General features: G+C 39.7%; 1 protein-coding gene across 3 annotated transcripts in view; it reads right to left on the reverse strand.

Annotated features, from left to right (window-relative positions):
* TTN (titin) overlaps positions 1-14,862 on the reverse strand; it is a gene marked incomplete at both ends in the record, with an annotated part of 282,756 nt that overhangs the window by 249,962 nt on the left and 17,932 nt on the right. For all 3 annotated transcript variants that reach the window (XM_079710139.1, XM_079710137.1, XM_079710138.1), the window contains 20 exons: positions 170-430; positions 524-787; positions 889-1,161; positions 1,259-1,525; positions 2,097-2,378; positions 2,517-4,210; positions 4,318-4,486; positions 4,587-4,751; positions 4,869-5,125; positions 5,957-6,201; positions 6,312-6,545; positions 7,100-7,305; positions 8,562-8,704; positions 9,628-9,843; positions 9,956-10,016; positions 10,233-10,491; positions 11,205-11,270; positions 11,531-11,812; positions 13,001-13,123; positions 13,220-13,513. In XM_079710139.1, coding sequence (XP_079566265.1) covers positions 170-430; positions 524-787; positions 889-1,161; positions 1,259-1,525; positions 2,097-2,378; positions 2,517-4,210; positions 4,318-4,486; positions 4,587-4,751; positions 4,869-5,125; positions 5,957-6,201; positions 6,312-6,545; positions 7,100-7,305; positions 8,562-8,704; positions 9,628-9,843; positions 9,956-10,016; positions 10,233-10,491; positions 11,205-11,270; positions 11,531-11,812; positions 13,001-13,123; positions 13,220-13,513 — 5,761 coding nt within the window. The remainder of the gene's footprint in view (positions 1-169; positions 431-523; positions 788-888; positions 1,162-1,258; positions 1,526-2,096; positions 2,379-2,516; positions 4,211-4,317; positions 4,487-4,586; positions 4,752-4,868; positions 5,126-5,956; positions 6,202-6,311; positions 6,546-7,099; positions 7,306-8,561; positions 8,705-9,627; positions 9,844-9,955; positions 10,017-10,232; positions 10,492-11,204; positions 11,271-11,530; positions 11,813-13,000; positions 13,124-13,219; positions 13,514-14,862) is intronic.

Here is a 14,862-nt window from a genome sequence, read left to right on the forward strand (position 1 = left end):
TTTAGGCTGATGGGAATAGTGTCAAGGGTATTATTGGTTTTGAGAACAGCATAAGCAGAGGCAAGGAAGTGGGAAACTGGTGGGAATTTGGGAGGAAATGAGCAATGATTTCTTAAGTTAAAACAACTGCCCTACATAAGAACTTAGGTTAAATGATTAATGTACTAACCTGCCACGGTAAGTTTTCCAGATGTCATATTTTCTCCAGCATAAAATGTATATTTCCCTTCATCGTCTTTCATCATATTTAGAACCGTCAACTTATATATTTTTCCATGAGCTTCAATTTTATATTTAGAACTGGGTTTGATTTCCTTGTCCTTAAAATTCCACAAGACATCAATTCCTGAGTGGGACAGTTCAACTTCCAAGACCACATTTTGGGTCTCTGTACAGGTAAGGTCCTGAAGACCTCTGATAATTTTAATTTCTGGAGGGAAAAATAAAATAATCACTTGGTTACTATTATACTGGGAAAATAGAATGCTTAAAATAATACTAAGTGACATGGGACAATTCTTACTTTCTACAGAAAGATCACAGCTGGTTTCAACTCTGCCAACCATCAGCTTGTAAGGACCTTCATCTGAAGCATAGGTCCGGTTAATCACAAGTCGCTGCTTAGTGCCTTTGACAATGGCATGCACGCGATCATCAGGCTTGATTTGTTCATCATTTAAGTACCACTTAACAGAAGTCACATCAGGGACCGAGACCTTACATTCGAGCACAGCCTTGGTGCCCTCAAGCACGTTAATGTCTTTTAGAGGTGCTATCACATCAACACCTGCAAAACCACACACACACAAAAGAATTGTGAATACAAATGTTGTTGGAAACGTGTGCTCACTTGACAGCATACAACAAGACTATGTAAGTCGCACTCACTGTAGACAGAGACGCGCCCACTGGTTGACAGTCCAAGGGCAGGAAGAGTGAAGGAGTAATGTCCAGCATCCTCCTTAGTCATGTCTTCAATAAGCAGCATGTGTGACTGCTTGTCTATCACAATGTGAACCCTGTCGCCTGGCTGCACTTCTTCGCCATCCTTCACCCAGACACCTTCCACATTCTCTAAGGAGACTTTGACTTCAAGCTGAACAATGTCACCCTCGCAGACTTTTTGATCACTGAGTCCTTGTAGGATAGCAACGGGGCGGGCTGTGAAATATGGGGAGAAAAAAGAATGTTATGATTATTTATTATCAATAAGCCATAGTGATGCTCACTGCAGGCTGACAGGAAGGGGAAGGCTTACGTTTCATCTTTAGTTTACAGGTTGTCTTTTTCCCGTCGACAACAAAGCTGTATTCTCCCTGGTCCTCTTTGGTCACATCCTTGACTGTGAGGTTCTGACGTCCACGGCGAGATGTAATTGTGTACTTGCCATTGGATTTAAGCTCCACATCATTATGATACCATTTGCCTTCTATATTTTCCGGGGTTATAATGCACTCTAACTCTCCTGAAAATGATTCTGGAACTTCTATGTCCTGAAGTTCTTTCACAAACTCAATGACTGCACCTGAGGCATAAGAGAAGGAGAAGTTAATTTCCCTGGAGAGTTATGCATCTAGACTTAGGATAGAGAAAATTCCTTGTAAATCTCTTATCCCGCCCCCCACCCCCCATACTATCAGGAATATTCTTAATATTTAACTGCTGGACTGAGAAATAAATTGTCAATTAAAAGGAGTTACTTTAATTTAAAAAGTATTTTTAAAGCACAGAATTATATTTCAATAAAAAATTTAAAAGCAAGATATCAGAATGACCTTGCTCTTCAAAATCCAAATTGTCAGGAATTCCCTGGTGGTCCAGTGGTTAGGACTCAGCGCTTTCACTGCCAAAGGTGCGGGTTCGATCCCTGGTCGGGGAACTAAGATCCCACATGCCGCACAGTGCAGCCAAAAAAATAAAAATAAAAAACCCAAATTATCAATATTCTTAATTACCAGTATAAATTCATGAGTCTTGCTATGGAGCTTATATTTAATTCCCAAGTAACTCATTTTATGAAGTGAAAATTGCATAGATAATTTTATCACATACTAAGGGTGACTTTAAAACTTAGGAATGAAATCATTATTTACTACCTTCGACAATAAGTTTAGCCGTTGTTTTTACGTTTTCATCTTCGGCAAGTGCACAGCTATAGTCTTCAGCATCAGATGTGTCGACTGTCAGGACGGAGAGGAAGTGAACTTTCCTGTCAGAGAGCATCCTATATTTATTTCCCGTGTGAACCTCCACGCCATCCTTATACCATTTCACTTTGACAAATGGCTCTGAGGTTTCACATTCAAATGTTGCCATGGTGTCTTTTTCCTTAGCAACAACATCTTGTAATTCCTGTGTGAAAGTGATCAATTGCTTGGCTATAAGAAAAAGGAAAAAAAAAAAGCACATTAAATTCACAATTTGGATAATGGGAAAAGAAAATAAAAAGAAATACACTACTGGATATTCATGGCTAAATAGAAACAGATCCATCAAATGAAAGAAATTCAAATTACCCTGGACGAGTAAGAATGCGTGACTTGAGGTTTCCCCAGCTATATTGATGGCTTTTACCATGATGCTGGCAGAGTCCTCAGCCGTCACATCTCTTATGACCAGCTCACAGACATTGTCTTCAGGCCAGTACCAGTAGATTCGGTCAGAGCGCTCAATCTTTACACCGTTTTTGTACCACTCACATTCAGGATCTGGTTTCCCCACCACTCTGACCCGGAAGTGTACATCAGATCCGTGGCCCACTGTTTGGCTTTGGATTCTTTCAAAGATTTTAGGAGCCTCCATACTAGGACTTAGTTCAATTTTATCAGGTTTAAAAGTTGGAATAGTGATTTTGCCTTCTTCTGCAAGGGCTTTCTTCTCCTCTTCAGTTAACTCTTTGGTCCAGTGGAGAAGTTCATCTTTTGTCTTCCTTAGAAGTTCTTCATAGGATTCATCCTTCTTACGAGACTTGAGCTCCACAGCAGTAATGGCTTCATAATAGCCTTCCTCAGTCCTGCGCTTGAACTTACTACGCAGCTCTTCTGACTCTTCAGGCACTTTTTCATGAGTAATTCTTTCAGCCCTTTTCAACCTCACAATTTCCTTAGTTTCAGTGGTGTCAGCAGGTCTGTCTACCTTTTGTACTTCGAACTGAAGTTTTCCAGGTTCATGTATGTGAAACTCAGGCTTTGGCTCAGGGGCTCGCCTAAGGACAGACCTAAAATCTTCCCTCTGTTGGATCTCAAGCTTCACTTTATGCTCTATCACACCTTCAGGGTTTTCTGCAGTGACCTTGACTTCACCTGTATCATATGATTTGCAGTCCACGATGTCCAGATAATGAATGCCATCATAGCGAACTCTGAATCGTTTGCTTTTGCGGATGAGCTGCCCATTGAGGTACCAGTTGACTTTGGGCTGAGGGTAGCCTGTCACTCGGCAACGGAATCTGGCGGTCTCCCCTTCAAGTACTCTTGCTGGCTCTGGGAACAAGACGATGTCTGGCTTTTGCTTCTCTTTTTGATCGGTTGTCACACTTGTAAGGGCACCTTCATGAGCCATCCGCTCTAATTCCTCAATTCTCTGTAAGCCTTTCCTCCCCTCAGGCAATTGAGATTCTTCCACGAGACTCTTCTCATCTTTGACAATAAGGGTAGCAGATGTGTGATCTGTTCCGTATTTGTTAGTAGCTCTGCAAGTAATGATGCCACTGTCTCTGGAATATGCAACTCCATAATCAAGGCTGCAATATCCAAATTCATTGATCATACGGAGCCTGTTGGCAGCTTCCAGTGGCTTTCCATCATGGAGCCATTCCACCACCATCGTTGGGTCACCAATTGGTGTTAGCCTGCATTCAAAGTGGGCAGGCCCAAAGCGCTTGAGTCTTAAGGAAGTGAGTTTTTTCTTGAAAAATGGTTTCTGTTGTTTCTCTTTGTCATAGAGGTCACCCTCTTCCCATTGCTCTTGACCATATCGCAAATGGAGGGGCTCCAGTTCTGGGGCTGCAATCTCCTTTGCTCTATATGTCCCTCGTGGGATGATTAATTTTCTCTCTGGCTCAGGCTCTGCAAACTCAACTTCAACATTTACTTTGCATCTTGTAGTGTCTCGGCCAGCCTTATTAATGGCAGTTGCAGTGTACCAGGCAGAGTCTTGGCTGACAGTGGAGTCAATTTTAAGGGCAGCTTCTCCCTTGGTTCCTTCAATTCTGTTAAAAGTGGGAAAATTAATCATCAGTACCGAAGTAGTTGTGGCTTCCTTGGTTATTGGATTTGTGTAATGAGCTTAGTTTTATTATTTTTCAAACAAATTTACCTGATTTTTGGATATTTATGAGGTACAATGATCTCACTGTTTTTCAACCATATGATGTCAGGGTTGGGGTTACCCGTAGCTCTGACTTTCATTTCAAGTCGGGAACCTTCCTTTATGTTGAGATTTTTCAGTTTTTCCACAAACACTGGTTTTACCTGATGTTCCACAGCTGAAAGAGAAAGGTCATGATTCTGAGTGAGTAGGGCTGAACTACCTGTTTATATCCCAGGTGATAAGGTAATTTCTTTTTTAATCTTCAGAGCAAATACCTTCCACGGTTAAAATCACTGAAATTGATGATTTTCCTGCCCTGTTTTGGGCAACCACAGTCCATTCTCCAGAATCACTGGGTGTTGCAGGGACAATAATTAGTGATTGGGTACCATCTTCTTTAATGACTACTTTATGGGTATAGTCATTGACAATTTGCTGACCTGTAAAAAAATTGAGTAAAAAAGAAAACATGTTAAAATCGTTATTTTTAAATTGTTAGACACACATATAAGCTTACTTTTGTGTATAATGATTTTTGAGCAAAAACTTATACTTACCGTCATGAAACCAGAAGGTCTCTGGCATAGGTCGACCCACGACCTTTAAGTCAAATCTGGCAGTCTGTCCTTCTAAACATTTGAAAGAAGTAGGTTTCAACACAAAGACTGGCTTATACAGTCTCTCAAGCTGTGACTCATCTGTTTCCTCCAGCCTACGTCCAGGAGACATCCGTGCAGGGGACATCCGTAGAGGGGACATCCGTGCAGGGGACATGCGTATTGGAGATCTGCTCACTGAACGTGGAGAGATGGACCTGAAAGAAAAAGGCAAAGCAGAATATTTTCATGAGGCATAGAGAAAACTCAGCAAGACAAAGCTCTTTCTTAATGTTATTTTAGAATTTACTTTGTGTACGTATTAAAAGGTACCTCAAACTTGCTGGGATCCAAAACAGAATACATTATTATTGCCCCCAAAGCTATGCTGTTCATTTAGAATGGTCCTTAATGCCATCTCTCCCTCACCACTGGGTTTAATTAGTTACCGAACCTTTTTGATCCAACTACCAAAATATTTCAATAAATGCTGGTTGCTTAAACAACCACGTGAATACATTTATGGAAAAAGAAAAATATACTTCTTTATCCCAGAAGAGGAAAAACATAGAAATTATATTTGAAAAAATCCCAAACCCCATCTATACACTGCAGCCAGACTGGCGTGGACTGAATTTCAAGTGCTGACACCACCACACAGGCTGGGTGAACTAAGGCAATTTTCACAGGGTCATGGAAGCTTAGTGTTCCCACTTCCAAAATAGCAATGATAATCTCTCCATGGCAAGGTTGTTGTATAAATTAGGGTAACATATGTAAAATCTGATGTCAAATAAACCTTTATAGCTTTCATTACGTTAGCTACAGCACTGGAAAAATAAATAATATGCTCCACAATGAAAATGCTTTTCTCAGCTTACATAGGGGCAAGAAATAAAAACTGGGCACCTGCCGGTATTGCGAATGGCAAATTTCTGTGCTATCTCATCCTTCAATTTTTTTCTGCCACACAATAGCAATTTGCTACAGAGATATCTGGTGTTTTAAACAATTTCAATACTAGTCAACACAAATTATCACGAGTCTACCTGATTCTGCCCACTGGCTCTGGCGTGGGTATGTAAGTTGGAGCACTAAGTGGTGCAGCGGGCTCCACGTACAATTTCCCTGAGCAAATTGCATTTCCTTTAATATTGCTGGCAAACGCGGTATAGATGCCTTCATCTTCCGGAAGAACAACAGGTATGCGCAGACTAGCTCTGCCATCTTGTAGAAAGTCCATATGGTATCTCTCTCCATGTCTGATGCGCTTGCCATCTTTGTACCATGCAATCTGCAAATAATATCATGCATATGTCAATAAAATTTAGATAAAATGGTTATACTGTAACCTATTTATGTCCTTATTGTGGCATGGATATATGATCAATGTTTATATTTTACCTTGGGTAATGGATACCCAGACATCTTGCAATGAAAAGTAACACCCATCCCTTCAAGAATTCTGTAATTCTTGACTCTTAAATCAAATCCTGCTTCAACAGCTTCAGATTCAGAAATGTCAACTGCCATCTTTTCTTCTCCGTCTTCTTCAAGAAGTTCTTCTAATGTAGTCTTTATTATTCTGTATTCAATTTCTTTAATAAGTCTCTCTTCAAAGGAAGAAATATGGAATTCCTACGCAGTGAAAAAGATGACAGTTTATTAAAAAAGATATATGCCGACGGATAGAAATTCCTTAAGAGTATCCATTTCAGAGATAAGGTTTGGTTAAAATTTTTAACTGGAAGAAAAATCTAGAAGGCTTTTGTTTTTGCTTTTTTGTTTGTTTCTCAGTGAGAATTAGATGGGTCATTGTTTGTTTTGTTTTTAAATCTGCATTCCAGTCATCTTTGTCAGTTCATGCTGTGGTGTCTTGGGTCAATGACATTCTAAGAGTATGGGTTATATATGCGATGTTCATCCTACCAATGAAAAAATGTTAGCAGTAATGAACTTGGTTGTGCTAGTATTTGTTTTTCCTGCTTATATGTAATTCCTATTTCTAAAGTCATATGTGCAACATGTTATGAAGATTAAGGAACCTCGTCAGCAGTGAACCTGGACATGTTTATAGTAGTCTAACCCTGACCTATCACTTGAAAATGAAAATATCAAACAAAAAGAGGGGCATTGTGGGAGGAAAGTATAATGTATGAAGTGATTTACTTGGTCATTATTGTTATACTCACCTGGTCTTCCACAAAAGTTCTGACCATTACAGTATCTTTGGCCATTTTCTTCCTAATTAAGGCTTGTTCTTTTTCATACTCTTTTTCATATTCGGTGTATACATATCCAGGTGCTATTTCTCCCACTTTAGGTTCTTGCACAAATGCAGGCATTTGTGTCTGGTAAAGCATTTCTTGCTGGGACTTCATCAGTGACTCATAATCAGCTAGGAGTTAAGAACATAAGTTAATTTTTAATGTTCTTATGAAAAAGCCTTCATGCCACTGTTCATTCAAGCAAGTCCTACACCACGGAAAGTTGATAACCAAAAGCCAGATCTGCCAAATTTTACTATCAAAGTGCTCAATATAGACTAATTAGATTGAATTTCAAACCCAAACTTACGTTAACAAGTCAAGGCAGCCACTACTATTGTAGAAAGAATTTTATATTAGTAGTCAGTCCTTTGGGATCAACCCTAGAGGTCTTCCTAATTTGCCATGTGGCTTCTGGCAATTCATTTATCTTCCTGGGTCTTGAGTGCTTTGCCAAATGAGGATAATATCCTAACCCTAAGGAGTTTTGTGCAGCTCAAATGAGACAGAACGTGGATGACCCACTATAAATGTGAATATCTAGGCAAAGATAATGGAGACCCACAGATAAATTTTGTTTAACCTAAATGTTATTACACTTTTTTTTTTCAAATTACTTATAAATATTGAAAATCCTGATTTCTAGCTTTTCTTTAAAACATCAGAAGCTCCATGGCACGGACATATATATGCTACCAAATGTAAATGTAATGTAAATGTAAAGTAGATAGCTAGTGGGAAGCAGGCGCATAGCACAGGGAGATCAGCTTGGTGCTTTATGTCCACCTAGAGGGGTGGGGTAGGGAGGGTGGGAGGGAGACGCAAGAGGGAGGAATTATGGGGATGTATGTATATGTATAGCTGATTCACTTTGTTATACAGCAGAAACTAACACCACTGTAAAGCAATTATACTCCAATAAAGATGTTAAAAAAAAAAATATCGTAAGCTCTAGCAACACTGAGCCTGGTACTGCATGCCTGGCAACAACGTACTGGAGTTGGGGAGCTACTGCCCCCTTGAGGCAGGGCGTATACTCTCTCCAGTTTGCCACTGTCTGCCTTGCGATCACTAATATCTGTCTGGATCTGGAAGGCAACTGGATTTAGAATCCCTGCATTTTCAAAGGCATTATATGCTTAGAAATAAATGTACCGAAAAGAAACTATTGTTAGAACCTTCGAAGTTTAGCACTGGTATGGCTTTGGAGGCTGTGTGATCTAAAATATTTCCTATACAGCTGAGGCCAAGAGATGGGTCAGATGGGGACACAGCCAGTATCAGAACCAGGATATAGCAACAGGCCTTTTGACAATCACACGGCACTGCTACTTCCCTGCATTTCCATTCTTATTGTGCACACGGAACCACTTAGAATTGCACTCACCTTCTTCAAGCAAGGAGGCAGATGCAGAAGTTTCTCCATGCTTATTACGAATAACAATAGTGTATTCTCCAGCATCATCGGCAAACGTCATCGAAATCACCAGTTTGCACTCGCCAGTTTGTTTGTTGTAACTCACTTTGTATCTTTATGGAAATGAACAAACAAAAAATTCAGCCATAAGTAAGCCTTATGTGGATCTGTGGTATAAAATTCAGTGATCCTAAACATGGGACTAAGCTCCACCATAGAATATAAGATTGCTGAAAGTTGAGGAAAATGCATGAGCATGAGTAATGTGGGCCAAGCAAGTTAAAATTTTCATTTTAAATAATAGTAATATATATTCTTTAAAATAAATAACAGACTATAATACTACCAGAATCAACTGTATGGAAATAAGGGGCTTCAGTGTTTATGTTAGCAAATGATGAGGCCATTTAAACACTTAGATATTTCTCTTTGCTCATTATTTTATTCATTGTTTTATGTGAAGATCAAATGAATAATCAAAACAATAAATTCCTTTAAACATTTCAATATTAAGCCTTTGGTACACTATATTTCTTCTCAAGATAACGATGGCTACATTTTTAGATTGTTTAAGTTGCAGGAAATTCAAACCTAATTTTATATTCAATTGCAGCAAATTTATTAGCATAGATTTTCATGTATAACTAGCTTTCTTCTTCATTACATGACCCTTTTTCTTTTATCTTTTAGTGGCTTAATTACTAAGCATTTTTACTGAAAGTTGTTTTCCAATCCCTTCTAGAAGAATATGTTGTGTGTGTAAAAATCCACACCATTTTCTCCATTTCACTAGCACTATAAGTGAATCAAAATAGAATATAAAGAAATGTACCCATCCACTTTTGTCACATAGCTTTGTTTCTCAATAAGACTTTGTATGAAAACATGAAGATACCTCAAAGCACACTATAAAGGCTCCATAACAAAAGAGCCTACCTTTGAGGGATGGTGGGGTAGGTAAATTCTACTTCTCTCTTGGCTTCATATACATATCAGACAAATCACAGAGAACTCTATCATTCAGCCATCAAAATACCTGTATCCAGTGGTTAGAGGAACACCGGACTTCTTCCAGTAGACGTGGGGCTTTGGGTTGCCGTCAACCTGGCATTCAAATACAACGCTCCCGCCTTCTACCAGTTTCTGTACCACTGGTTTTGTAATAAAGAAAGGAGCGGCAGGTTCTCCAGGCCCTGCTGGTTCCTCTGTGATGCTAGTGTCTGTCATTACCACATCCTTTGATTCGACAAAGCTGGAAAGAGAATTCCCTTCATATTAGCTTCTGGACTGCAATTTGCCAATACGAAAGGAATGAAAAAGCAAAACAGTACTACAACAAAACTCATTAGCAAAAAATGTGTTACCGTTTCTCTTCTGTGGTAATTTTCTCAGCCACAGCTGTTTCCTTTTCAAACTCTTCTGACACTAGAAGAAGACAGAAGTTTCTCTTGTTAAGTGAGATATTTAGTTTGTTTCATTAGTGACCTCTGCTTAGCATCACAGTTAAGTTGACCCCCTAATCAACCCCTCAATTCCAAAAGGGCGCACCATTATGAGGTGTGCAGACACCGTATGGTGAAAAGCAGTGTCAGGTGACAGTGATGGCATGTGTGGAAGGTTGGTGGGGGTGTGGCCACTGACCTTGCACAGCTAGATAGCAGGATGTGCTGACGGTCCCAGCCTCGTTCACAGCACTGCAAGTAAATCGCCCACTGTCTTCTGCAAAGGCTTCACGAATCATAAGACGAGCAATTCCACTCTGGAAGGTTATCTGGAAATCAATGGAGCTTTCTATCTGGTAGTCTTCCCTGTACCATGTCACTTTTGGGGATGGGTATCCAGAGATGTGGCACTCGAAGGTGACAGATTCACCTTCAATAACAGTCACGTTCTTTAAGCCCTAAAGAGAGAAGAAAAAGGAAGTATTGATACATGTGCATATTCATGAATCATCTCTATGCATTGTAGCAAATGTGGGGGTGGTTTGACCTTGCACACTCTAATTGTCATAAAATGCTTTCTTAAGATCAAGACTCTAGAAATATTAGTAGAGAAACTCCCTTGGAAATTGGAATATCCCCAATCTGAAATAAATGTAAGGCATTTCCAGGTTCATAGGGTAGAACTGTGTTAATACCATGTAATGGGGCAACTCTGTACCCTCTGTTTTTTGCACATATTCAAATCCTAACGAAGCTTGAAGGCTCAGCAGCAGACGCTGCCTCTTCAGCAAAGCTTTCCATGCTACCTTCAATTGGAAGTAATCTAGCTTTCCTCCAGACGCTCCTTCTGTTGAAGGGCTTATCACCTTCTACATTATATTACACTTATTTACGTACATCTTCTCTGATAGTAAGACAAAGATTTCAAAGAGGGCCAGACTGGTCTTGTGATAGTGCCGTATGCACAACAGAAACTCATTAAATCTGTTGAATACATGACTGATGGCTGTCACACAGAATGCCCCCTCTCCTTGCCAAAGAGTATGTGGTCTTAAAATTAGTACTTGTAAATGCACTCGTGGAATTTTCCAGTTTGAGAAACTGATCTTTGCATATATGAAAATTATTTGATCAGATATGCATATGATCCAACACAATCAACTTTACTCACCGAGACTAAAGTTGGTGGAGTAACAGGGATTTCAACAGGTGCAGGTATTCTTGCTGTTTCTGTTACCTACAATTTTTACAAAGGATGTTACAAAATGCTCAGGAAATTAGGGGAAGCCTCATAAGCTCTTAGCCTATGCAAAATTATAAAAATAACTTGAGAAAAAGAGCTCCGACCCACACCATGCTCAATAAAATGAAGTGTGAGCATGGTGATGGAGAAAGGCAGGACACCTGGCTGACCACTTCTGTAGCACAGACTGGCCAAGCGCCTGGTCCTCCTCCATTGGAATGGATCAAGAGACAGTGGGCGCTCCGGTGACCAACCTTGGCTTCACGCTCGTGCAGTACTTCGAAGTGCTCTTCACGGGCTGCGACACCAGTGATGCTCACCCCGACTTCCTTCTTCACCTCAATGTCAGCTTGACTCTTAAAAGTTTCTGGTGTGTCCACAAAGGGGAACTGGGGTGAAGGGGTGGGCTCTGCTCTCACTCTAGCCTCAGCGGGCTTCACAGTAGGTGCCTTCACGGATTTGGTGACCTTCTGAGCAGAAGGTGTGGTTGACAACTCTTTTTGTAACGTGGCAATAGCGCTACCGGCTATTGATGCCTGAATAGAAACGGAGTCAGAAAATAAAGTCACTCAACTGTCATCCCAGTCATTACTCGGAACTGCTTTGCCACTAGTATTCCTGGGGTGAGTCTGAGTCTCTTTTCTATATGGTCCCTTTTTTATTGTTCTCATTATCACTTTCATAGTTAATGAAATGTCAGAGATAAGCCAGTTATAAAGCTCATTGTCATTCCTGCCAGTTTCTAAAATGTATCTGAAAATCTTTCTTACAGAGTTATACTTAGAGCTTCTTATTTTATGCTCTTATCATAAAGGGACTGAAGGTCTTCTAAAACTCGGTCATGAATTTTCACTTAACCATCCCAATGAAGCTGTATTTGAAAATACTACAGTGGGAAATTCAAAAATAATAAAAAATTTAAATACTTGGTTAATTCCTAAGAACTACTTTAAAACAGCACATTTAGGCTTCGGCCACAAATCTGTATGAAAGGTGAAAATGGAGACGCTTAGAAAAATATTTTAAGGGCTTCCTTATTCTATTTCTGTCCATGGTTATTTGGTTTCAATAGTAATTTGAGACTATCCCAAATGTAGGTATTAAATATACCTTACAATCCTTGGAAGCATACAAAGTTTCGATTCTATGCCTTGGGTGTGTAAAGTAAGAACAGTTGTGACTAACATTCAGGGTTATTAGGCCCTGTCAACTTGCTAAGGATTTTACATGTACTAACTTGCCCCTGATGACAGAGCTAATAAGGGGCAGGGGCCAGGGTACTTATCCAGGGCTGTGTGATTCCACAATCCAGCCCAACTACCACACAGGACCACCTCTCCATTTTGCTACAGTGAGTATACGAACACATGATTTCTCAATGTCTGTCTTTATTATTGGTATCAATTCTCATATAAGTTACTCTGAAATGTCTCACAGAATAAGGAAAACTGAACTGTGTAACACATCACCTTTTACAAAATGCAAAAAGAAAGAAGCCTGTATGGATTTGTGTCTTCTCAGAGTAAGATAACTAACTGCTAGCCGAGGCTCACCCTGCTGGGCAAGTTCCAGACTTCAGGGGCTTCTGAGTCCACCGTGAAAGCAAACAGACATCATCAAAAAGAGGCCCACATCGGCTTTTGCCAAAGATACCCTACGTCACACATTAGATACTTTCTTCCTTTGCGCCTAACATTTCTTTGTCAAGCTCATTAACTTCTTACCTCATATCCATGTTCTGGCTTAGGAACAGAAATTTTTGAAACGGTAAAGTGAGGGCTTGCTGTGCGGGGGCGTTTATCCACATGGACTAATCTTTCACTTGTTAGATCTGTAGTTTTCTTGATCTGCATGGAAATGGAACTCAGTGATACCCGTGTTCACCAGGTGACCACAGCAGTTAAGCTTGCTTTACCAGGAACAGTCAGTGGGTCCAGACTCACCTGTGATGATATGTGCATTCCCATTTGATCTGTAGTTGTGATATGAGTCTCAGAAGGAACGTGGATCACTCCAGGCTTGACTGCTTTAGGGACAATGTGGGGTTCAGAGGCTGGACGTGGCGGATGCTCAGCTACCTTTGCGGCAGAAACGTGTTCCTTGTGCTCATACTCCAGAGTGGTCTTCTGAGCATACATTTCTTCGACATGCCCGGGTTCTCTGGGCTCTCGAACTCGGGCCTGGTCTACTGCAGCAACCACTGTTGCTACAGCTTCTGCCTTTTCCCCAACGCCCACCTGCAGACAAGGTTTCCAGAATTAATACTCAGTAATGTCAGTCATGTCTAAAGGCACGATGGGCCGACGGCACCTACGTTACACAGCTATGTTAATGTCTCCAGAAATATGACTTAGAAATGCATTTAGGAATTTAATATTTCACTGATTATTATAATGTGTGGACATCTAGTTAGATACACTCTGAATCCTTGCTTAAATAGATTAGACATTAAATCACATAAACACAACATAGGACAACACAATGTGTATGTAAAACAGAAAGGAGGTTTTGAGTTTGTCTAGTACTTTGTCCATGGCAGACAGTCAATTAGAACTTGTGAAATCAGGACTTCGGGGCTGGTTTTCTTCGTTGATTATTTTTATTGCTGATCATTTAGTCCAGTGTCGGTGCAATGAAGGTGATGATAAAAACGCACTCAATACTGTCACACTCCCATCCAGAAAAATCAGTTGCTACAGAATTGTACAGTCACATGCAAATCTGAGATAACATGAAAACTTGTGAACACACAGGGAACATATTAATTTACTTATGATTCCCTAGGTATAAAAAATTTTTAATCTATTAGAAAGTATCTTTCTTAAAACACATGAATGAAGATACTGTGATGAAAATGAAAGTGTTATCATATTTGGATTCAAGAGAAAAATCTTTCACAGCAAAGTTCAATTTACTGTCATTACTATCGTAAGTTACAGTGAAGAAGGAAAAAGAAATGTTGTTTTCTCATTTCCATGAATCTGATTATCATAAATGGGAACACATTTCGCAAAGGAGTTTCTCTTTTAAAGAAAGCAAGCCAGTTGATATGGCTCATATGTTATTATTCTCTGCAGTACCTGGAAACAGCATATCGCAAAAATCACATCACCATGTCCATCAGTGCTCTTTAAAAGAATGCTGTAATATTTTATTAATGTTCAGTTTTCTTTTCTGCTGCTGTGAATAGAATCTAGATTGCATCTGAAGTGTTTTTCAAGTGTGCTACCTCTATATCTGTTAAAATTATTCTCTGAACCATGTAAGATATAAATGAGGTGTTTCTGAGACGAAATTGGGCCTTTAGTGATTATAGGCTTCATCCAGTTCTCCATCTAGGAAGCCACAAACAATCTAATCTGCCTTGAAGAATTGCAGATACCATTTTCACTTTAGGTTGCATCTTAGAAGAATGTAAAATATACGTGAGGATTAGGTGGGTTAAGTTCATTCTTCTGGTTGTTTCTTTTTTTAAACCATATAGGCCATTAGTTGACTTTAATTTTATAGATGTTTTAAAATGTTAACATCTTCAACTATATACACACACACACATATAAATTACTTTGCTTATAGAATGATTACA

This window comes from Hyperoodon ampullatus, assembly GCF_949752795.1.
Source record: "Hyperoodon ampullatus genome assembly, chromosome: 8".
Taxonomy (NCBI): domain Eukaryota; kingdom Metazoa; phylum Chordata; class Mammalia; order Artiodactyla; family Ziphiidae; genus Hyperoodon; species Hyperoodon ampullatus.